Source organism: Musca autumnalis, unplaced genomic scaffold (assembly GCF_047663935.1).
Source record: "Musca autumnalis isolate F117 unplaced genomic scaffold, ASM4766393v1 scaffold_4, whole genome shotgun sequence".
Taxonomy (NCBI): domain Eukaryota; kingdom Metazoa; phylum Arthropoda; class Insecta; order Diptera; family Muscidae; genus Musca; species Musca autumnalis.
In genome coordinates, this window is record NW_027411977.1 from 121,377,331 (window position 1) to 121,402,473 (window position 25,143).

Below are 25,143 nucleotides of genomic sequence, written 5' to 3' on the forward strand. Positions count from 1 at the left end.
AATTTTTACAATTAACCAAAATTTCGTCTCATTCCACACATACCTCTTTTTCTAAATATCGCGCCCGCATGGCAATTTGATTTTCCTTTTGACGGCGTGCATCACGTGAACGTTTGGCAGCAATGTTATTCTTTCGTCGGCGTGCCCAGTATTTGTCATCCTTGAGTTCATCTGGAACAAATTGTTTGCGTGATTTTTTGATCATGGGTTGCGGTTTGAGCTCTTCATCAGAAAATGCTCGTGTGCGCGGATCGAAATCTCGCCCCGATGATGCAAAGGAAAATGCTGGAATATCAAATACTAAATGTTAACAATGTTTCACAAACTGTCCATTGTAAACTAAATTAAATCGCAGGAGTAGCAAACCAAACCAAACAAACAAACAAAAGAAAACATACATAAATAAAAAAACACAAACAATTTGTTCAAAGAGAAAACAACAACGCAGGTTTAATGAAACAAAAAAAAAATACTATGAAAAAAATTAATAATTTTTATTGAAAATGTTTTCCTAATTATTTTATTGACATTTATGTTTTCTTTTTTATTTTTATCTTTCCAACATTTGTTAGGAACACAATATCAAGTTTTATGCTATTTTTTTTTTAATTAATTTTTAGGCTTGCAGTGCTACTGCTAAAAATACGTTTTGTGAATTTGAACCTACTTAGTTACTGGCACTTTACAGATGCTTTACAATTAAAATAAATGAATTCTAGAATTGTTTTTGTTGGGCTGACTGATTCTATTTTCTTTATTTTCAGGCCTAAACATTCTTTAAGTGTAGTTGTTCGAGGTTAACTATTGTCAAAGAAATTCAAGGGAGCAATTGCAACTTGGGTATGTGCTTTTTTAAAGTTGTTTTAAGATACTTTCTGCGAAGCATATCCTCAAAACAAAAAGAAAAGGGAACTGCGGCATAAGTGAGCTGTTGGGTCGTAAACTACTGTCTTCTCTACCTTGCACATTACACCAAATTTAATAAATGGGAGTTGTTTCAAAACAGTGCTGAAACAGCAACTATGTAAAAAGATATATTCCTTATTGAGTTATTATAAATCAAACTTGTCCAATTGTGTCACATTTCGTAAGCTGTTATTAGGGTTTTGGGTTTTCCCGGTTTTTATCATTCCCGGGAAAAGGGAATCAAAAAATCGCCATCCCCGGGAATACGGTATTTCCCGCGAAATTTTAAAATAAGAGAGTGGATCAATATTTTCGTAATTTCGTTATCTTCCCATAGAATTTTCAAAGAGTTGCGGCCTCAAAGATGGATGACGCGTTTTCGCTCTGTCGATTAAAAACGAAAAAATATGGAAAAATGCACCATGTTGCCCGGATTTTGCTCACGCCGACCATTTCCATTATTCAAAGCTAATGAAATCGCTCTATGAAAAGTGATTTGGCTCAAAAAATGAAGTTGTTGATCAGAAATTCCAATTTTATGGACCTCGAAAATCGTATGTTTTATTCTTATGCTTAAGATTGCTTGAAACAAGTAAGAAAGTATCAGTCAGCTGTGCCGACTGAGATATACCCTCAGCCTCGGATCTAAAGAAAATAAGCAAACACAATACTTCTGACGTTTCTAGGGCTATTTTGAGTCTTGAGCCAATAGATTTGCCCCGAAGAAATTTGTACTGTTTTAACTACCAAACACTTTAAAGAGAGAGTGTGGGAGATTTCTCCTCCGGTTATCTTACGTACTACTCAATGTAGTTGGTATCGGCTGGCTTTTTTGAGATTTTGTACCCTTACCTCAGGAAGTGTGGACTTGCCCTCCCAACAAAAGTTGCGCCGTCGTAAAGGGGGCCGTAAAGACAAATCGCTGAAAAAAATTCAAGTCGATCCGAGAGGAACTTTAAAACATCACTTTTTCCGAATTTTGTGTGGAACCCGTTCTGTGCCTGGAACTAATATTACCATATGCAAAATTATGACCGATTCGGTTATTTCATTCGAGAGTTATCGTGCTCACCATTTTAGCGATAATTATTGAACTTTTGTGGGGAAGGTACCGAAAGTAGTGGACCATCGATATGGTCCATCTTCGAACATAAACTAAGTTTGAAAAAAATCTCGAATGCCAAATTTTTGATTCTGTAAAATCTAATCGAATTCTGATTCTATGGTATAAAAGTGACGGGCATAGTTTATTCATTAATTCAATATTTGTTGTGATAAATGTAAAAATATATTTTCCGATTTTGTTTCCCGGGAAAATTCCGTAACCAAAAAACCGAGAATTCCCGGGAATTCCCGGTGCGGGATTTCCCTACCCAAAACGATAGCTGTTATATAACGGGTGATCCAACAAGAGGTACGTTTATCAACAGCCTTTTTGACAGATCACGTGTGAGTCGTGTCACGTGTTCATGTAATTTTTTTTGGTACTTTTTGACATTTTATCGTGGAAAAGCTTGCGCCTCTACAACTTTATAAATCGTTCAACTTTATTACGAAAATTCGCGTTATGTGGGGAGTGTGTTTCGAGCCTAATTTTGTTCAGAGATGAGGCACATTTCTGGCTTTATAGGTATGTAAAGAAGAAAACTTGCCACATTTGGGAAGAAGAGCAACTTAAAGAGATTCAAGAGCTGCCACTTCATCAAGAAAAAAAAATAACGGTTTGTGGGTCGTTGGAATCGTCGGACCCTATTTCTTCAAAATGATGCCGGTTAGGACCGACTATTTCATGTCTAAAATTGAAGCTCGTAATCTCGGCGACATTCGGTTTCAACAAAACGGCGCCACTTCCATCAGATCGCATCAATCAATGGATTTATTGAAAGAACACTTCGGTGAGCATGTTTTGCACTAGTCGATTGGCCACCAAGATCGTCTCATATCACTCCGTTAGACTTTTTCCTGTGAGAATATGTAAAGTCAAAATTATATGCGGATAAAGCCGCTTCGATTCCCGTCTTGGGGGAAAACATCAGACGTGCCATTCGCCAGTTACCAGTCGAAATGCTTGAACGAGTCATTGAAAATTGAACTCAACGGATGGACCATCTGAGAAGTAGCCTCGGCCAATATTTGTTTGACATAATCTCCAAAAAATAAATGTCATCGAATGTTCTTTCAAATGATAATAAACATTCCCCATTCAATAAGATTTTTCTGTTTTTTTTTTCTTTAAAGAAATTAGGAACCTCTAAATGGATCACCCTTTACTTACTCATAAACGTGTGTGATTTCATTCTTGGCATTATTTCATTTCATTTAGAAAATGTGACAACTTTGTCGAGTACACAGAATTTTTAGCATCAGCTTTGTTTACATTCTTATCTCCGTTGTATTTGACTACTTTTTGTATTACCCTGCGAAAATGCCCATTACCAAATAATGCGTTGGAAATTCTGTGGTAATGAGTAATGTGGAGTACACGTTTTAGGGTTTCGGTTTAGGTCCACTGCAAAGGATGTAAAGGTGTGTTTTATTTGGTTTCTTTAAGTGCCAATGAGTTTACGAGGGCTGCACGAAAACTATCTGGCCTAGGCAATACCGCGTGTTGCCAGCCGCCACTTGAAAATTTGTTTGGATAGTTTGACAGTTTTTAGCCTAAACGTACTCAGGACAGTTTGTCATACGACCATGTGTTGTGTTGTCTACAGTGACTTGAAAAAATCACTTTGCAAAAAATGCAATTTACTTGTGAACATTTTCGCCTGATAATTTTTCACAATTTTCGACGTGGATAATCACGGCAAGAGTGCATCGATCAAATTTAATCTTTGCATGTCGATAAAGGGCCATTCCATAGAACTATGAAAAAATGGTTTAATGAATTCAATCGAGGCCGACACTCGTTTAAAAACGAAGGTCGTGAGGGTTGTCCGAATGCGACCGTTGTGCTAGAAAAAATTAAGCCGTGCGTTATCAGATAATGCAAGATCGCCATGTTAAGTACCGTAAGATAGATACAATGTTGTACATTTATTCCATCAACTAACATTTGATATGGCATGAACACATGGCCGCAAACATGGATTTTTCTCCTTAGATCCGGCAAAATTGGTCAATCGCTCAAAAAAGGCTCTTATGGATTGTGAATAAAAACGATCGCTGTGCTTCAAACGACGTGTATATGATCGTCACAGACGTCGAATCTTGGATCAATGCTTAAGACCCCGAAACAAAACGGGAATCGACCGTCTAGGTCTTTGAAAGCGAGCCAAATCCAACGAAAGTTGTTTATCTAAGAAGTACTTCGAAGCAAATGGTCGCCCGTTTCTTCGACAAAACTGACCGTGTGGAGACTATACGGCTTCAGAAATGTAGGACGGTTAATTCTGAGAGTTACACTACAATTTGTTTACCTAAAGTCTCCTGAGAAGTTCGAAAAACAAACAAGAGAACACGAATCACTCTGCATCATGACAATGCGAGCTCTCACACATAGATTTAAACCAGGGCCTGTTTGACCTGACAAAACGTGGAATTAATGGGTCAGTCCTGACTGGAGATCCAATGACTTCATTTGATTCCAGCATATGAAGAAAAAAGGCGTGGTCAAAGATTTTCGTCGCCAGAAGATGCTGTAAAATTGTTCAAAAACCATGTTTTGAAGGTGTCTCAATCGGAGTGGAAAAAGCTCTGTTCTTTTACGTGCAAGAATCTTCAAGTTTTACCACTTTTTACTCGGAAAGCGTTCCTCTACTTCAGGCACCATACAATTCATATGGGAGCAATTTACAACTTTTACTACTTTTGCCGGTTTTACCATTTTCTAAAGTAAAGGAACAGGTCAAAAGTGTTTGAACTAATGATTTGAGTGCATAAATCATGCTGGAGAATACTTAAGAAAACGGAAAAACTATTTTTGTTGGAAAATATTCGCGTTTTCATTGTTAGACCAGATAATTATCGTGCAGCCCTCGTATTTATTTGGACACTTATCCATTCGAGCGAACAATTGACACTTGGACACAATTTTTTTGTTGAAGAAAAAACAAAACAAAAAAGCTAATGAAAATATGTGGCGAGATCCTAAACTATAGTCTTTCCTGGTTGCCCACTATGTAGTGAACAATGCCAAATTTTGGCCTAATAAAAATATCTGTTTTAATACAATTTTAAACAACGACTTTGGAAATAATCCTGACAATCTAATTCTGAGGACAGGCACTGTCGCAGTGGTTTAGAATCGTTTTTCCTGCACAAAACTCTGTAACTTTTGAACGGATAGAGATATTTTCATAATTCTTGGACAGACAACATAATCAGCTTTCCGACGCATTAAAAACCTTCCAATTAGTTGCAGAGGAATTCAAGCTCAAAGTTAAAAATTTGAGTTTTTTTTTTTTTTTTGATACAAAATATGAGTGTTTTTGAGTTTTTCATATCGCTTATTTACTCAAAGAGTGACACATCTCAAAAAAATCCAGTTTCGAGAAAAACGCGTTTTAATTTGGTGATTGAAATTTGACTTCCCAACTTAAAAAGATTATTACACAAAACTAAATTAACTACATGGATATTTTGGAAACAGCTGGCCAGATATCAAGAGATCAAGCAAGATTTGAAGAGTTTTAGTGCTTCATAAACTCAAAAAATATTTGTGTTGAATTATGTGAGACTCGTAGTAAATGAGCGGTCGCTCGTCGAGTTTTTGGGATATCAGCACGACAATTTGACACAAGATAAAGTACAAGTCGTAGAAAAAATATAAATTGCTAACTCAGAAAACGCATTTTTTGAGTTATGTCATTTTTTGAGTAAATGAGCGATATGTTCTAACTATCTAAAAAATGTCAAACACTTATAAACAAAACATAAAAAACAAAAAGTTAAAAACCTCAAAAATTGTTTTCAAAAAATTTAATTTTTTTCCGATATTAAAAAAATCCTCTTTGGGTTTTCATGAAACTCATATACATAACTCTTATAAAAACTCATATATTTAAAATGTCCTTTGTGTAAAAAGCTCTAATTTATATGGGAAACGGTATGAAACAACACAAATTTTTACCCATGTAATATCAAAAGATGTAAAATGTAAAACGGAGGGAACGGGACGGGTACAAAGGTATATATGGGCTGAAAGAGGACAGTTTTGGGCATCATTCTGTGAAAACGAAACTTTGTTCCAAGCTGTTCCCTAAAAGTTCTAGTCTACTAAAATTGGAATTTCACTAAAATAAAGTACCTGAGGAAAAATAAAATAGTTCACTTCGTGTAAATTCCACGGTAATTTATTGAAATCTATCTTAAATACAACAATCCTACCTACCTAACATAAAACAATGAACCCAATATATGTTATAGTTTCTGAGAAATATCAATTTCTTTCTTCAGAAATTTGCAAAAATTACGTATTTTCCAAAATTGCAAAAAAAGAGCGTGTTTGGAAGCACGCCACGCCCACACCTTCCAATATTTTGACCTAATTTGTTGGTATACTTGGTTTCAATATATTTACTATATAATCACATATAGAAATTAACAATCGGTGACGACAAAAAAATTGGGGTTTTGGCCAGGAAAATCGATTCCAGAACCACCGTCGGTCGGAAATGTGGTTTACTAGGCGTTTACACACAGACAGTATTGGCAAGACAATAGCAAAGTTACAAACCATTTTCACCAATACATTCATACTTTTTATACCCTCAGCCTTTAGGCTAAAGAGGGTATTTACACTTTGATACGACCAAAAATGTGCCTCATCGAAATAATGGTTTTAGACCCCAAGTATGTTTGTACGATATCCGTTTCAGACAATTTTGAGTAGATCTAGCAATGTCCGTCCGTCTGTCTGTCTGTCCGTCTGTCTGTCTGGCTGGCTGGTGCGCACGATAACTCTCGAGCGGATCAATCGATTCGGTTCAAATTTTAGGTATCGAAATATTTTGTCCAGATTTGATTTAAGTTCGAAGATGGGTTATATCGGTCCACTCCTTCCGGTACCTCCCCCACAAAAGTTCGAAAATGTTCGGAAAATTTGTGCGCACGATAACTCTTGAAGTTAGTAACCGATTTGGTCCATACTTTGCACATCCTGAAATGTGTACCAGACTTAGATAAGGTTGCAATCTGGACTCAATCGGTTTACTCCTTCGGGTACCTCCCGCACAAAATTTCGGAAAAGTTCAGTTTAGGGCCAATTCTCGAATCGCTTTAATTTTTGTTTTATCAACTTGTATTCACTGCCCCCCATACGGCGGTACAAGTTTTATTAGGGGCAAGTCCATACTTCCGGAGAAAATAACATGAAAGTTGCAAAGAACCGCTATGACACCGTGTAAGGTGGTTGGATCGCAAGATAACTCTAGAACGGATCTGCCGATTTGGCCCAACATTTGGCCTTAGTTATATTTTGTCCAAACATAGTTTAAGTTCGAAGATAAGCCATATCGGTCTACTTCTTCAGGTACCTCCCCCACAAAAGTTCAAATATGTTCGGAAAAATTGTTCGTACGGTAACTCTTGAAGGGAGTGGCCGAATTGGTCCATACTTTACACATCCTAACATATCTACCAGATATAGATCAGGTTCAAATATGGACTATATTTGTCTACTCCATCCGGTACCTCCCACACAAAATTTCGGATAAGTTCACTTTAAGACCTGATATCGAATCACTTTGATTTTTGTTGAAGCAACTTGTATTCGCTGCCTCAATTACGATGGTAAACGTTTTTTTAAGGGGCAAGTCCATACTTCTTGAGCAAACTGCCTGAAGGGTGTAAAAACCCCATAGGCACCATATGTAGTGCCTGGAGATCCACTTCCATAATGGTCAATGTCGATCAATTCCTTTTAGTATCTCCTCCGCAAAACTTTTGCTCTTTAATCCTACCAACATTTTTGTCGGTTCAAACGCCCAAAATTTTTAAAACCCCCTAAATACATACATTTTTGGGAAATAATTGTTTCAATATACACAGGCTGAGGGTATATCTCTGTCGGCAAAGCCGACTGATACTTTTTTACTTGTCTCTATACATATTTAAAAATTTATAAATGTATTTGTGAAAAAGGGTTTGTATTTTTGCTATTGTCTTGCCAATACTGGCATTTGCAAAGGCAGGGTTATTGCTGTAAAAAGCTATGCCAATTGCTTACAGGAAAATTAAACGAGTTTGGGTTCTATCACGAAATTCTCAATTAAAATATTTCTTTGGACACGTATCTACTCGAGGGAACAATTGATTTTTTTTTTTTTTTTTTTTGAAGAAACCCCCCTAACTACTTTTGTAAACAAGCTACTTTCTGCATTAGCACTAAGCTGAAAACTAATAGGTTATTCCTTAAAATTTGTACAATGCAAAACTATTTATTTTACTCCTTACTAAGCAATGAATCAGAAGTTCGTATGATCAAATATGGCAGAGAGCAAAATAAATAAATAAAAATAAACTGAAAACAATTTCACCTCAACTGTTCTAAAAATAGAACACATGTTTTTGAAGCCTATTTTTCAACTTCTAGTGGCCCAAAAATGAATAGTTATTCAGTGCGATATAACCTTGTTCAAATAACGGGTTAGTACGGTGTTTTGTAAGTAGTTACGACTACTACTATAGTACTATGATACTATATAGTAATGTAAACTAATGATAATGATTTTTTTGCTGTATTAGAAACACTTCCCGAATTTGCCCAACTAATAAAAAAGCTTTTTTTAAAAAATAATAAAACAACGATTAATTCTGACTATAAAAAACAACAACAAATAGTTCGACATAAAAATAGCTACTCCCGATATTTCTCTGTAATGGCAAAGCCCACATGCTGCCTTTGCTTCCCTGATTTTTCTTAATTTTACAAACTCACACAAAACAATGCAATGTTTATTTTTATTGTAAAATTCCTAGTAAATTTTTAAATTTTCTACGATATAAAAATTTCGTAAAATTATGCAATAAAATAGAAATCAGATTTATTATTATTTTTTATAGAACGAGCGTTGTTATAGATTTTTTAGGTAATTTTAGTTGATTTTGAAATAAACATACAAAAAATCCCTTAACATTTTGTTTGTCTAAGCTGTAACAGTTTATCAATGTCAATTTTAACATTTAGCATTTGATGAATTTCAGTATGATTTCTTTAAATTTATAAGTTAATAAAAATTAATAATTTACAAACAAAAATATACAAAAAATCTGTATGTATAATAAAGAATAATAAACATTTTATTATTACAATATAATTTTATTTAATTAATAGATATACTCTAAATAACTATTGTGTCCATACCAAAATGTTGTTGTAATTTTGAAAACAAAAAAAGTCTGAATATATGTTAGTAAAGATCTACAAAAATGTTCAAATACGATATTAATTAAAATAAAAAATTACAAAAATGAAAATCAGGAAATGTAATATAAAGGGGTATCATCTATCAATCTAAACTAAAAAAACCCTGGGTTATTTTCTTTTGCTTTGTTTTTATTTGTTTATTTTCTTTTTGTTGTTGTTATTGTTGGTTGGTACTCACTTGACTCAGCTGGTGATGGTGGATTTAAGGTATCCGGACTTATACAATCTGACGGCGACGGTGATCGTTCACGTTTTGTCGTTATGTGTCCGAGTCCCAGGGACAGACCAGCTGCATGACTTAGGGAATCTGAACGATGACCCAAACTACTCGAATGACCCAAATGGGTACCAGGCAAGCCATCAGGTATATTGTTCTCCGATAAAAATTCATCTAAATCGGCATACTGTTATGAATTATAAGAAAAAATATTTTGGATTTTTTTTTGGTTAAGTTTGTTTTGGTTGTGTAGCGAATGTATTGCTTTTTTAAAAAAAAGTGTTTGTGAAAAAACGAAATGTTTTACACATATGCATGTGTGTATTATGTTCAAGTATGTGTATTTTGTTGGCAATGGTATAGTGATTTGAGTATTTTTTTGGACCAAATGTTTAGTAGCTGTATGGATTATTAAAATCAAGTCACACTATTTATCTTCTAAATGTCAATGCCTAAGCGACAGAAGAATTCAGGGGGTTACCGCCACGAGTTCAGGAATTAGTAATTAATACTCATTCTATACTGCCTAATTGTGGGAACAGTTAGAACAAAAATTGTGAAATTTAATTAGACATTTTCTCAACTGCGTGATTTTTCAACATAATACCAATTGTGACATTGGACACCATTTCATCATAGAATTAATCTTTATCCGAGATCTTGGCAGAATTGTAAACTGAGAAAAAATAACTAAAATGTGGAAATAGTCGAAATAAACTAAGCACAGTGGTTCGGAATACATAATTTTTTCCTGGTCAAAAATCTGTAATTTTTGAAGGGATAGTAGGGTTTTGGGTATGGAAATCCCGCACCGGGAATTCCCGGGAATTCTCGGTTTTTGTTTAGGGGATTTTCCCGGGAAACAAAATGATATTTCCCGAGAAATATCTTTTCACATTTATCACAACTAATATTGAATTAATGAATAAACTATGCCCGTCACTTTTAAACCGTAGAAACAGAATTCGAATAGATTTTACAAACTTAGTTTAAGTCCAAGATGGACCATATCGGTGGTCTACTACTTCCGGTATCTTCCCCACAAAAGTTCAACATTTATTGCTAAAATGGTGCGATCGATAACTCTCGAAGGGAATAACCGAATCGGTCACAATTTTGCATATGGTAATATTAGTTCCAGGCATAGAACGGGTTCCACACAAAATTCAGAAAAAGTGAAGTTTTAGAGCTAGATAAAAACCGGGAAAACCCTAAGGGATAGAGATATATATTTTCATAATATCTGAATCAAATTCGGCTTAGTAGTAGCAGAGGCATTCAAGGTCAAAGTGAACCCCAATAAATAACCATAAAAATACCAAATATTAAAAACAAATCAAAATTTGTTTAAAAATTAAAAAAAAATCTCTTATAATCCATATAAAAACTCATTTAATAAAAAAAAAACAATAATTCATATTGGAAAACGGTAAGAAAAGCACATATTTTTACCCAAAAAAATGTCAAAAAATTTAAAAAAGTGTTAAACGGAAGGAATTCTCGTTTACAAAATTATATATGGTCTGAAAGAGGACACTCTTAGGCATCATTCTGCGAAACATGCTGTTCCCTATGCTGTTAGTCCACTAAAGTTGGAATTGCACTAAAAATTAGAACCTGAGGAAAAATAAAATATCTCGCTTCGTGTAAACGCTACTGTTATTTATAAAAACCGTTCGTAAAGGCAACAATCTACCTATTTAACAAAAAAGAATGAACACAATATCTGTTATAGTTTCTGAGAATTGGCTATTTCTTACTCAAGAAATATGCAAACAAATACATATTTTTCAAAATAAGGGAAGATTTCTTTTTTAGGAGCACGTCACGCCCACATCTTTTAATCAATATGTTTACTATCGAATCTCATATAGAAATAAAAATCGATAACGATAAAAATTGGGGTTTTGGTCAGAAAAAAACACCAGCAAGCACCAAAAATCGGGCGAAAATATATAAATGAGCTATATCCAAATCTGAACCGATTTCGATATAATTTGGCACATTTATTTCTAGACCGAATTCAGTCACACATTCGAAATTTCATCAAAATCGGACATATACAGCGAGTTTGGGGCAGCAAAACATTAAATCGGGCGAAAATATGTATGAGAGCTAGACCGAATTCAGTCACACATTAGAAATTTCATCAAAATCGGACATATATAGCGAGTTTGGTACAGCAAACACATGAAATATATATGGGAGCTATATCCAAATCTGAACAGATTTCGATATAATTTGGCACATTTATTTCTAGACCGAATTCAGTCACGCATTCCAAATTTCATAAAAATCGGACGTAAATAGCGTGTTTGGTGCAGCAAATACATGAAATCGGCCGAAAATACTCGTACATATGGGAGCTATATCCAAATCTGAACAGATTTCGATATAATTTGGCACATTTATTTCTAGACCGATCTCAGTCAAACATTCGAAATTTCATCGAAATCGGACATATATAGCGTGTTTGGTGCAGCAAACACCTAAAATCGAGCCAAAATATATATGGAAGCTATATCCCAATCTGGACCGATTTCGATATAATTTGACACATTTTTCTCTATATCGAATTTAGTCACACATTCCAAATGTGCCTGTTTGGTGCAGCAAATACGTTAAAGCAGTCGAAAATATATATGGAAGCTATATCCACATCTGGACCGATTTCACATTAATTTCGATATAATTTCACACTTTTACTTCTAGACCGAATTTAGTCACACTTTCCAAATTTCATCCAAATCGGACATATATAGCGGATTTGTTGCAACAAATATGGTGTTGAACAAAAATGGGCGAATATATATGTGGAAGTTATATCCAAATCTGGACCGATTTTCACCAAAAGCAATGGCGTTCTTCCTATGGTTAAAAAATGATATTCCCTACTTTTCAGTCGAGCCATTCGAGCCCAATTTTTCTACAACTCTGATAGCAACTTCTGAGTTGACTCAGAAAATAAATTCCGCCACTGCAATGAATACAACATATTACAACTTGGTCTTCTTTTGAAAATCATCATAATAGACCCGTGGTTCTTCAATAGTAGTCCAAAAGGTCTTCTCTTACATTTTCGAATAGTATACGAATAGGGACTTTTTTTAAAATAATGATAGGCAGACAATCTTACAGAAGAAGGGTCCAGAAAGAAGTCCGTTAGGTTTCCACATCATTTCTATAATATACCAGTTGGTCTTTTTATTTAAAATCGGCAGGATTTTTCTTCCATAGAAGTCCTATTGTTGTTTCTTTCATAGCAGAAAATAATGACTTCTTTTAGAACACAAATTGAGAAGACCAGTGGGCCTTCTATGAGATGAAGATCTTGTAGGTCTTCTCGAGACCATTATTCCAATGTGTATTTTATCTCCATATATACAGGTAAAACCAATTGTTACCCGGAGTTGGAATCGAGTGTTTTTTCTTTCACAACTCCGGGCTTGATTAAAGTCTGCTACCCCTTAAAAAGGCCACAGAATCTACAAATCTTTTGTGTAAGAAGTGTATGTCATTTTGGGGCCGTATCTCTGGAAAAGAACATGGACTTACACATGAAAAGACTTAAGTGACAATATTGAAAGTTTACAAGGGAGCAACAAGAGATGTTATCTTACATTTGATTCAAATATCCAATTCGTATTACTTATCAATAATTTTATTCGGTACCGGTAGGGTTTTTTTGAGATTTAAGTTAATAATCTCAGGAAGTAAAAGTTATACCGTCGTAATAGAGGCCGCGAGGACTACTTATTGTACAAATTTCAAAACTATCCGAGACACTACACTGACTTGTAAAAATTTTTAAAATTTTGTGTGGGAGGAAGGTTTGATCCGATATAGTCCAAGTTCGAGCAATGTCTGGAAGAAATATAATGTTGGATCCCACGAGAGCAGACAGGACCAAATCGACTCTAAATTGTCGCACTTCGGGGTCTGAAATCGTTACTTCGATGAAGCCAATTTTTCACGGTATCAAAGTGTCTTTTATATCGGTACCATCTTTCCCCATGCTTCGACCGAATAGAAAAACAAACGAACAAGGCCAAATTACTGTTACCCTGATCCCGACTGCGGTATAATTATTTTGGGACCAAACATTGTGTGTCCCTCGGTTGTGAAGGTCATTCAGTTTTTATGAGGAAAAATTCCAAATGAAGGTATTGAATGTATACCAAATGTTCGGGATGAGGCAGCGTTAATTTGCATTAAGATCTGCATTTAATTTTACCCTGACTGACGTCAGTTTCTGCATTAACGAAACAGCTTATTTCTGTTAAACAACGGTTTTGTTGTTGTTTGCTCTGCAATTCGTTGTTTTCCTTGGGTCCCAGAGCATGAATATGATTTCATGTATTTGACTCATTAAACACAAAATTGGACAGAAATTTTGATGAAATTTGTGAAAATGTGATGAAATTTGGGCTCGAAAAAATTTCGCAAAATTGTATTGAGAGATTGATAATTTCTTTACTTTTTTATAAAAAAAATATATTCTTAGTTCGGCTTATGGAGCAAACGTTTTATATACATATGGTAAATTTCAAATTTCCTTTACAATTACATAGAAAAAAAATTAAAAACTTTTTTGGCGAGCACATCCGCCATTTTTGGTACATGGGTTACGAAAAAAAATCGTGGTTTCAAATCTGTTCGCGTTCACAAAATTGGACGCTGCACTCAAAAGTTATATGCGGTTTTACTCTCTTGTAAAGAAAAAATATTTAAAAATTCCTATTGTGCTGTAATAAGAACATGTATATATGAATCGTTAGCAGCATTTAATATCTATCCGTAGATGCTAAAATATTTGCTAAATTTATTTTTATTGTCGCGGAAAATCAAAAAATATTGAAGAAATCTTGGAATAAATTTTATTTATTCTAAATCAGAGGCCAAAAAATCTCTAAAAAAAATAATTTAAAAATACGTACAGAATCTAGACAACGCGTAGAAAAATGTGAGAACAAAATTATAAAGATCGCGCTTATAACTTGCATATTACAGCAACAACAAAGAACGGAAACTTATTGTTGGAAATTATTTCAAAATTATATTTTTGGTTAAATACGAAAAATTTGAAAAATAAATGTTGGCAGTTATTCCATTATTTCGCTAAATTTCCATCCAAATCCTGAAGTATTTTGCTTAAACTTCTACGAAAAAAGTAATTAGTCATCGTGAAAGTATATTTGCTTTCTGTGATAAGCAATAGAAATAAGAAGTACAGAGTAATATTGAAATCACAATCAAAGAAAAAACACAAAAGTTAAAAAGCGTGTAATTCGCGAATCCGTTTAAATCAGTTGAGGTGCATGTGCTTTTGGGATACAGGGAGTCCATGTCTATCAATATGCATGGATTTTCCCATGTTTCATTCAGCGGCCAAAGTGTGCCATCAGTTGCATCTTACTATTCAAAAAACCTTCAATTGAGCAAAAATTACGCGATGTGCATATGATTATAAGGTGCATCCGATTTCAATGGCCGCCTATTAAAAATACGTCAATATAAATGATTTTAGACAGATTCGTCAAGAACTGCGGATGTGCCACCACATCCTATTTTGGGATAAATAGGGATATTACTCCCGAATCTTTGTAATTTGTGACACCTCTTTTTGGCAAATATTATAATCGCGTATAAAGGATTACATTTATGTAAAAATAATCAGAGAAAAGCGCGGTTCAATTTGCGGAATTGTCAAAATATATTTTTGCAGAATTTCCTACTTTCAAGGTATATATATCCGGCGTTTTAGTGGATGGATTTGAACGCGAAAGGTCTTATTAGATCCGGCACGTAAAAAAACTAAAATCACGCGGGGTTCAGGGGTACCTGTACGACAGTTGTAAGATTTAAAACCAAAAAATAGGTTTTTTCAGAAAATTTACGCACAAAATTTTGGCCTTTGGGCTCCTATTACTAGGAAGCTGTAGGGAGCACACTCATGAGATATACATCGAACGACGTGGAATCGCGAGTTCTACAATCCTGTAACTAGTTTGAAAATATTATCCAGTTGCACCATATAATTATAAGAAAAATTCGAAAAACACTGAAATCAAAACTTCAAAATGTCAGCATCGATTTTAGTGGGATGTAGTGTATATATCGAAAATTCATGCACTAGAACCATGTTTCCCAAGGGGTATTCTTTAGTTCTTTCTTTGAGCACAGGTTTGAATTTTGCGCGGTTTGGCCAGAAATCAAGAAAGAACACAAAAAAACTTGATTACTTCAACACATTTTTCCCATTTTTTTATATTACCACCAACGCAGCTTCCACGAAAATTAATTGTTATGGTCCATATTATGAGATCTTGGCTAAAACACTTCAATTAATATAAATGTATCCATATTTTATAAAATATATCAACAGTTCGCGACTTATTAAATGGTGAACCTCAACTTCAACGATTGTAAAACTTTTTTGAATATTACCATATGTATGTCAATAACGCATTTCCATACCCTAATAAAATTATTAAATTTTTTAAAATGTTAATACGATTTTTTAGATATCCCGGCCTTCTTTCCCTATTTATCAGTCAAGATCTTAAGAATTTTCATATGTAATCTCTTGATTTAAAAATCCATACTGTGTTGAGACATAATGTTATTTACATTTAAGAATATTAAAAAAAAATTAAAAGACACTGTCTTTATATGTATGTATGTGTTGATGTTTTCGCACATTTTTACACAAAAAAAATGAAAACATATTTAATGGTTTGCCACTACTTCAAAAGCATCAAATTTAGTAACGACACTGTGTGTGTGGTGATATGTATTCATTTCGGGAGTATCGAGTGATAAAATTTATTTATTTGCAAAAAAAATATTTTGTGTCGTTGTAATTTTTATAATTCTTTATTGATCCTTTTCTACAAATAAATAAATTTTACTCGATGTATGTATTAGTTATTCGGTTCATGTTCATAAAGCTACTCCATTTTCAAAATATAAATCGAAATATGTTAGTAGTAATTTTTTGAGAATTCTTCTATTATATTAATATTAGCTTTGTTCCAGAACTAAAAAGTTTTTACAATTTTTATTACATTTACACATTTTACAAAAAAACCCTTACCGCAAAAAAAAAATTGTAAAATATTCAATTATCTTTAAACAAAAATGAAGCTGAATGACGCTCTCTTTAACAACTTTTTACACAGCAAATATGAGCGTGTAAAAAATAGTAACATTTTTGGCGCCTTCTAATTGGCTTTTATGCCGAATTTTACATTTGTTCCAATTTTTTGACTTTTTTTCATTTTTCCGTTCCCGTACATTTTGAATAAAGTTGCTCTTTTATTACTTTTACCAATAAAAAAATATGGGAACACACATATTATTTTTTACAAAATAACTCAAATTGCATGTGAAAAGAATCATATTACAAATAAAGCACTTCCTACTTAAGATATTCTTGATTCGAATTATGAATCAAATCATAATTTAAACGTTTAGAATTTCCAGTGGAACTGTTGAGATACAACTAAAATACATATTTCAAATTACAAAAAATGACGGAGTAGTTTATTGTAAGTAGGTGTACGTATGTATAGGTGTGTATGAGTAGTCAATTTCACAAACATTCGTCAAACAGTGTTGGTCATAAAAATAGCACCGTATTGTTAAATTAGTTAATTTACTTTCAAATTCAACATTTGGTTACCAATTTGTATTGGCATATTAATATGCAATAACTACTTACAAATCAGCATACTAACCCATTAGGCAAATATGTAATTATGCTACAGCCACTGAGAGTCGACAAAAAATTTGAAAAAGCGCACATTTTTAACAAAAGGGTAGTAATTCCAAATTTTTAAAGTTATTTTGCCTATTCTTTCGCCAAGAAATACAGTTATGCCACTCTCTATTTCTTCAGAGTTACTAGCAACAGTTTTCGTCTCTACTAAAAAAAGAAATTTTGAGTTACTACCTTTTTGTTGAAAAGGTGCGATATGTTCTATTTCAAGAACTATTGAGGTGAATTTATTAAAGTTTAGAATCTACATTTTTATTTTATCCCCTTCTAGGACTAGGACTGAACTTGCGAACTACTACTTTGCAGCTTAGTTTTTCGTTAACAAAAATCCGGTCTTGAGTTGCTATGACCGGATTTCTGTGGAAACTGAATTAAATCAAATATTACTATTAAATGACCTTTGCATTAATAAGGCAAAAATAAAATAATTTCAGCATGAACCTTGCTGCGGTTCGAACCTGGGTCTCCGACAACCAGGTGACACAGTTGTCGGCATCTCAGCGTTCTAACCCAGCAAACCAATCGTAACGAAATCGGAACAAACTTCGGACGCTACGTCCAATGTCGGATGCGAAATCGAATTAATTCGAAAGAAAATTCTTGGGAAATTAGGAATGCGATTTTTTTCCGAAATTTTGTACAGATTTGTGAACGATTTCGGAATAAATTCGTATGAAAATCGGAGGTACCTTCCGAATCTTCGTAAAGATTTCTGAACGATTTTGAAATAATGTCGTATGAATATTGAAGAAAACAAATTTTCTCTGACGCCTCTTTTTACTGGTCAAAGTTTCTTTGTTATGTTTTTTATTGGAAGATTTTACCTAGCAAACTAATCGTACGGACATCGTAACGAAATCAGAACAAAATTCGGACGCTACGTCTGATGTTGGATCCGAAATCGTAGCGATATTTTAACGAAAGTTGTATGAAGTGGTTGACATAATTTCGAAACGAAATGTCGGAGAAAAATCGGATCGATGTCGGTTAGAATTCGGAACGAAATCGTAAGAAAATCCTTGGGAAATTCGGAGGCGAATTTTTTCTTCCGGATTTTGGTACAGATTTCTGAACGATTTCGGAATAATGTCGTATAAAAATCGGATGCCTGTCGAATCTTTGTAAAGATTTCTGAACGATTTTGGAATAAGGAAGGACGCCTCTGACCCCTCTTTTTATTGATCGATGTTTCTTTGTTATGTTTTTTATTGGAAGATTATAATTTCAAACGTATATGTTGAGTCTATCACATAGACTAATGAATGTGTAGACGAAGAAATCCTCTCAGTCAAATTCTCTCACTCAATGAGAATTGAGTCAGTTTACGAGATACTCAATTTTTAAAATGACAATAACTATGCATTTTGAAACTATTTATGATGGTAAAACACAATATGTGGGTAATATTGGCCGGATCTACATCCTCAGATCAAAAAAATCAACAAAATCTTGCAATTTACCCCAAAACAAAATGCAATTGAGGGAACACAGAGCATATTGAGTGTAAGGGCGACCCCTACAGAAAAACAAGTACACTACAATTACTCTGTCTATTCTTTTATTTGTCTATGGTCATATGTTGCATTTATATTTAAAATATTTAAAAATTTTATATGCGAATTTTATAACCAACCATTTTGTTTTTCGACAACAAACTAAAATGTTGCTTGTGAGATATATACAAAATGTGGTTGTTGTGCGAAGGGAAATTTGTTTCCGACATATCGATCCGAATTCCTACCGAAATCGGAAAAAAAATATTAGGATATTCGAAAGGAAAATTTACATTCGACATTCTCTCTGAAATCGTAACGAAATCTCCTACGAAAAATCGTGTAAAAATCGGAACGAAATCTGAACGATTTTGCTTCCGAAATTGTTTAGATTTGTCTGACATTCGACTTTTGCTTTGCTAGGAGGCCACTATCAACTTGTTAAAACTTCCGATTACAAATATTGATGATAAAATCTTCTGACAGAAAAGGACAAATACAAGTGAAGCTGGAAGAACAATGGGGTTACCAGCCAAATCAGCATGGCATTCATAATTCCGGTAGTGTGCAAAATAAAATTATAGAGTGTGGTAAAAACGTGAACGTAAATTCACCTCATCAGTTCTAAAAATAGAACTTAAACCGCATTTTACACTTGCACTTAAAACAGGTGTTTTGGCAGTTAATGTCATTTATTTGAAAGATATAGTATGGAATTGACAACTTAAATGATGCATGTTTTATAAAATATGTTAGCTAAAACTTGCGTTTAAATTTTTTGTCTTTTGCTTAGAATAACTACATGTTACGGGTGACCTACCCTTAAAAATGGGCTAGTAGTTTGAGGTTACAAACAAAATGTTCAATATAAATCCATTATTTGACAATGGGAATTTTCCTGTTGTGTTTTTTTTTAATTTGATGCTATTTTTATGACCGCAAAAAAGGTATGTGAGTCTATAACATGGGGATGATTGGTTCAAAATATTTGTTTTAATTTATTTTTTATTTCATCCCCACGTTATTCCGTTAAAAACAAAATATGTACAACACTAAGTAAATGTATTTGAAGTAAAAAACACTGACGCAGCCACTACAGAGCGAGCGATGGTGATGATACTAACTTGTGTTACCTTAAGATCAGCATCGTAGGGCAGGGTTTTCTCCCACAAATTGGGGCCCAAAAATGCCGCCTGAGCCTCAACATTCCAGAGATCACCTTCTTCTTTGTATTTGTCATCGGGACAAATTACCTCTTTGCTATTCGATGTGGATTTACCTGGAAAAGAAAAGTAAAAATAGTTCAATTAATTCAATTAAGTAAATATGTACAAATGTAATGAAAAATAGAAATAGCAAGACAAAAACACAAAAAGAAATAGAAAAAAACCTATTCCCCACAAGAACTCATGTCCAACTGTCTGGCCATTGTTTAAGCGACATTGCCTTATTTTGTTTTTTTTTTTTTTTTCATTATATTCTACACATGTTTAAACAGTGTATTTTATTATTCTTGTTTTTCATTTTCAAGTTCATGTTCAAGTTCTAAAAGCTTTGTCCATTTATTTCTTCTTTTTTGCATTTTGTTTTGATACATTGTTTTTATTATTTCTAAGCGTGTTTACGACTCTAAACATTTTACATTTGTATTCTTCTGTCTCCTTATCGCCGGTTATTTCTTAAACAAATAAAGATATTTTAATTACATTGTGTAGTTTCTTTTATACGCTTGCATCGTAGGTTTTTTTTTTTGTTAAGTTACCACTCTAATGTTGGCTAGTGTAATTTCGAACAAACCCCTTGATAACGGCCAACAATGTCCGCCCACTTGTTTAAATATTTAAACCAATAGAGTATTGTAATTGATAATAATAGCTAAAATAAACAATTTTATTTACTATTTATAAAAGTACAAAAAAATTCTACGCAATTTTTTGAACGCAAAAAAAACCTGAAGTAATGAGCTGTGGTGTAGAGTGCAAATTAATGGAACACTTCCTTGAATAAGTATTACATTTTATATACTTTGAGTGAGAATTTAAAAATATTAATTTATTTAAGGAGATTTAATTTTGATGAATTTAAGGCGTTAAAAATTCATGTTAGCCTCTATGACTTTGGGCTTTGTCAAGGAGTTTTTATTCCCCAAAAGGCTAAAAAATTAATTTTAAATACATTTAATTGTGTTGTATCGTTACACCAAAATTGGTATATGCCCCCTACACCACACTGTGGTAAGTGATGTGCATTAATTCCAAAAATGCCAATGGAAACGAAATATACCCATAGTTCCTTTTGATGATCTGCATAATCTATACAGAGTCGATTTAAGCATGTTCGTTCGTCCGTCTGACTGAAAATTTATTTTTATAAACACAGCACAGGTCGTATTTATTTGACGATTCGCAGAAAGATAAGGGAATATAATTTGTTGGTCAAAGGACGAAAGCTATTTATTTTAGTAAGAATCGGTTCATATTTGGATATAGCTCCAATACCCGGCAAAAATTTGGATACAAATCAGAAGTCCGCATAATCAAATCCAACATAGAGCGAAATAAAATAAAAATATGAAGTGTGTTGAAATTGAAACAAATTCAACCTCAACTGTTCTAAAGGTGATTTCTTTGCTTACATTCAACTCCGAGTGGCCACAGAATAACTAGCCATTCTATTAATTTAGTGTTAAATTAGTGGGTTAGTAGGGGGTTTTAAAAGTAGTTACGACTACCAAAAGGTTCTCAAAAAAACATTATTTAGTAAGAATTTTTTTGCTGGTAATATATTTTCGCACGCAAATTATGTTCAATTTGATGAAATTTGAAAAATGTCACCGGACTAAAAATAGTTATGTCAAATTATACAGAAATCTGTTTAGAGTTGGATGTAGCTCCCATATATGTATATTTTCGCCCGATTTCAGGTATTAGGTGCACTAACATCGCTATGTCCCATTTTGATCAAATCACAAATTTGTGACGAACTTTGGAATACAAAATAATTTTGGCAAATTTTACCTCTCCAGCAAACCAATTGTCGGATGTCCAACACATCTGCTTCGAAAAACATCGTTCTGATTTCGTTCCGATTTCTATACGAGTTTTCGTAGAGGAATTCGTTCAGATTTCGTTCCGAATTCGGAGAGAATGTCGAAAGTAAATTTCCCTCCGAATGTATCAATGTTTTTCTTCAGATTTCAAAGCGAAATGTCGGAAACAAATTTCCCTTCGCACAACAACCACCTTTTGTATATATGTAACATACACCATTTAGTTTGTTGTCAAAAAACAAGGTTGTTGGTCATAAAATACAATTTTTAAACATTTTATATATAAAAGCAACATTATTATATGTTTAAGCTAGTGCAGATATACTCAACATATTTGTACTCGAAGTTTACATTGTTCTACTATAACTGGAAAATAATAACAACAGTGAAAATCATAAGAAACATTTGAAATTGCAGTTTTCCAATAAAAAAAATAACAAAGAGAAATTCTCCTTCCGAATTTTCTAAGGATTTTCTTCCGATTTCGGTTCGAATTCTGACTGATCCGATTTCGATCCGACATTTCATTCCGAAATTATGTCAACCACTTCATACAACCTTCGTTAAGATGACGTTACGATTTCGGATCCGACATTGGACGTAGCGTCCGAATTTTGTTCCGATTTCGTTAAGATGTTGGTACGATTGGTTTGCAGGGTTGTTATGAATGTCCACTTTTGATGAAATTTGAAATGAGAAAAGAAAAGAGTTTGGAAAATTATATTGAAATCGGTTCAGATTTGGATATAGCTCTCATATACATTTTCGAGCGATTTGATTTTAGTTTACATATTTAGAGTTTTGTAGGGTATCGTAAAATCGACCCGCCCGACTTTGATCTCTCCTTGCTGGTATGTATTCGGATTGTCTACTAACTGAAAATCAAGAATTTTCAAAATTATATTCAGCAGGTTGTCATCGCAACCCACATTACGGTGGTACAAATTTTGTTCTAGATCAAGTCCATTCTAACTTAAATAATGGGCCAAAACTCTTAAAAACCTCTTGCCGGCACCAACTACACCATTTTCACATGTAATTCGAGGAATTTCATTTGTATTTTGATTATTTAATTTGAAATTCGTAACATTTCACTTGGAATTTGTGAATTCCAATTGAAATTCGAATTTTTTCATTTGTAATTAGAATTATTTCATTTGTTATTTGAATATTTCCATTTGTAATTTGAATTTTTCCATTTGTAAATCAAATTTTATCGTCTGTAATTTCAACTGAAAATATTCAAATTACAAATGAAAAATTCGAATTACAAATGGAATAATTCGAGTTACAATGAAAAAACTTCGAATTACATATCGAATAATTTGAATTACAAATGAAAAAAATTCTAACTTCAAATGATATTATTCGAATTACACGTGAAAGTGGTGAGAACTCTGAACGAAACCGAAAGAAAATCTTTGGGAAATTCGGAAGGCGAATTTTTTCTTCCGAATTTTCATACAGATTTCTGAACGATTTCGGAATAATGTCGTATGAAAATCGGTGGTACCTTCCGAATCTCCGTAAAGATTTCCGAACGATTTTGGAATAATGTGGTATGGAATATCGAAGGAAACAATTTTTCTCTGACGCCTTTTTTTTATTGATCAATATTTCTTTGTTGTGTTTTTATACGAAGATTGTAATTTCAAACGTTTTGAATGATTTTCACTGTTGTCATCATTTTGTTCTATAGTAGAGAACAATGTAAACTTTGTGTACGAATATGTTGAGTCTATCAGAACTAGCTTGAACAAGTAGGAAAAGCGTTAAGTTCGGTCGGACGGAACTTTTTATACCCTCCACCACAAATTTCAGCCATTTCGGTGGCCGCAACCCTCAAAATACCGAAAATCGGAAGGTACCGTTCTATGGAGGCTATATGATGGCATGGACCTATACCTACAAATTTCTGGGAGAAAGTTCTATACCCCCAACGAAGACTAAATACCAAATTCAGCCATCTCGGTGTGATAATGAGGCCAAAACCTTTAAAATACCGAAAATCGGGAGATATCGTCTTATGGGGGCTATATCAAAACGAGGACCTATATAAACATTTTATGGAAGAAATATTTCTTAGCCTCTGGAAACACAAAATACTAAATTACAACCGATTGTGTTGTCAAATGGGACTAATACATTCAAAATATATTAAAATGACGCGTACTTAATATGGGGCGTTATATGGGGGCTATACCAAAACGTGGACCTATATAAACCAACTTTGGTAGGAATGTTTTTTGGCCTCTAGAGACACCAAATGCCAAATTACAGCCAATTCGGTGGTAAAATGGGACAAATATCTTAAAAATTCCTTAAAACGACGGCGCGTCATTTTGTAAGAGGGCTATACGAAAGCGTGGACCTACATAGTCCGCTTTCAATACCAAAAGTCCTACGTACAAATAATAGATTTTCCCCAAATTTCATCCACCTACGTCAATCCGTTCGGACGCTAGAGTGATTTCCACAGACGGACATGGCTATATCGATGTAGAATTGCACGCTGATCAAGAATATATATAGTTTGTAGGGTCTACAATGATTATTTCGAGTAGTTACAAACGGAGTGACAAACATAATATACCCCCATCGTATGGTGGAGGGTATAATTATTATATGTTGCATATTCATTTAAAATATTTAAAAATTTTATATGCGAATTTTATAACCATCCATTTTTTTGACAACAAACTAAAATAAAACCAGTCAATGCTGTTAGATATATACATACATAAGATGGTTGTTGTGCGAAGGGAAATTTGTTTCCGACATATCAATTGAAATCGAAACTAAATCTAAGCGAAATCCCCAACGAAGAATCGTATAGAAATCGGTACGAAATCTGAACGATTTTGCTTTGGAAATTGTTTATATGTGTCTGACATCAATATAAAACGGCATGTTACTCATTGATATGAGAGAAGTCTCTCTTATCCATGCGGGAATTTTTTGGAAACATATGTAATGACTTTCGTGAGATAATCCTGACATAATGACCCCAAATCTCTGGTTCATGCCCGTTCAATATGGCAATTTCTCGGATCGTGTTGAATATTTAATAGCAAATAGTCGATGTTATCAGGACTCCAAACTTTTTTGGTAGGGAATGATACCTGCCCCTAAAGGTCTTACTATTTAAGCTGGAAGCTTCCAAAACTTATTTGGTGACTTTTTTTTTGTACTTCTGTTACTTGTTTCAAAACAATTTGTTTTTATAAAAACGTTTTCCGTGTAAAAATAAATTGCATGTCTCTCAAGTATTTTTAAAATGTTAGTCCAAATTTTAAGAAGATTTTATGCATTTTAGACTTTTCAATCATAAGT

At 33.6% G+C, this 25,143-nt stretch overlaps 1 protein-coding gene across 33 annotated transcripts in view; it reads right to left on the minus strand.

The window, feature by feature from the left end:
* Positions 1–25,143, minus strand: part of Pdp1 (PAR bZIP family member Pdp1) — a 451,297-nt gene that overhangs the window by 10,987 nt on the left and 415,167 nt on the right. For 11 of the 33 annotated variants that reach the window (XM_073980580.1, XM_073980558.1, XM_073980552.1 and 8 more), the window contains 3 exons: positions 19,886–20,040; positions 9,450–9,675; positions 44–300 (listed from right to left, as the gene is read on the minus strand). In XM_073980580.1, the coding sequence (XP_073836681.1) occupies positions 44–300; positions 9,450–9,675; positions 19,886–20,040 (638 nt within the window). The remainder of the gene's footprint in view (positions 1–43; positions 301–9,449; positions 9,676–19,885; positions 20,041–25,143) is intronic. The other 22 variants (XM_073980582.1, XM_073980581.1, XM_073980578.1 and 19 more) reach the window with 5 other exon arrangements.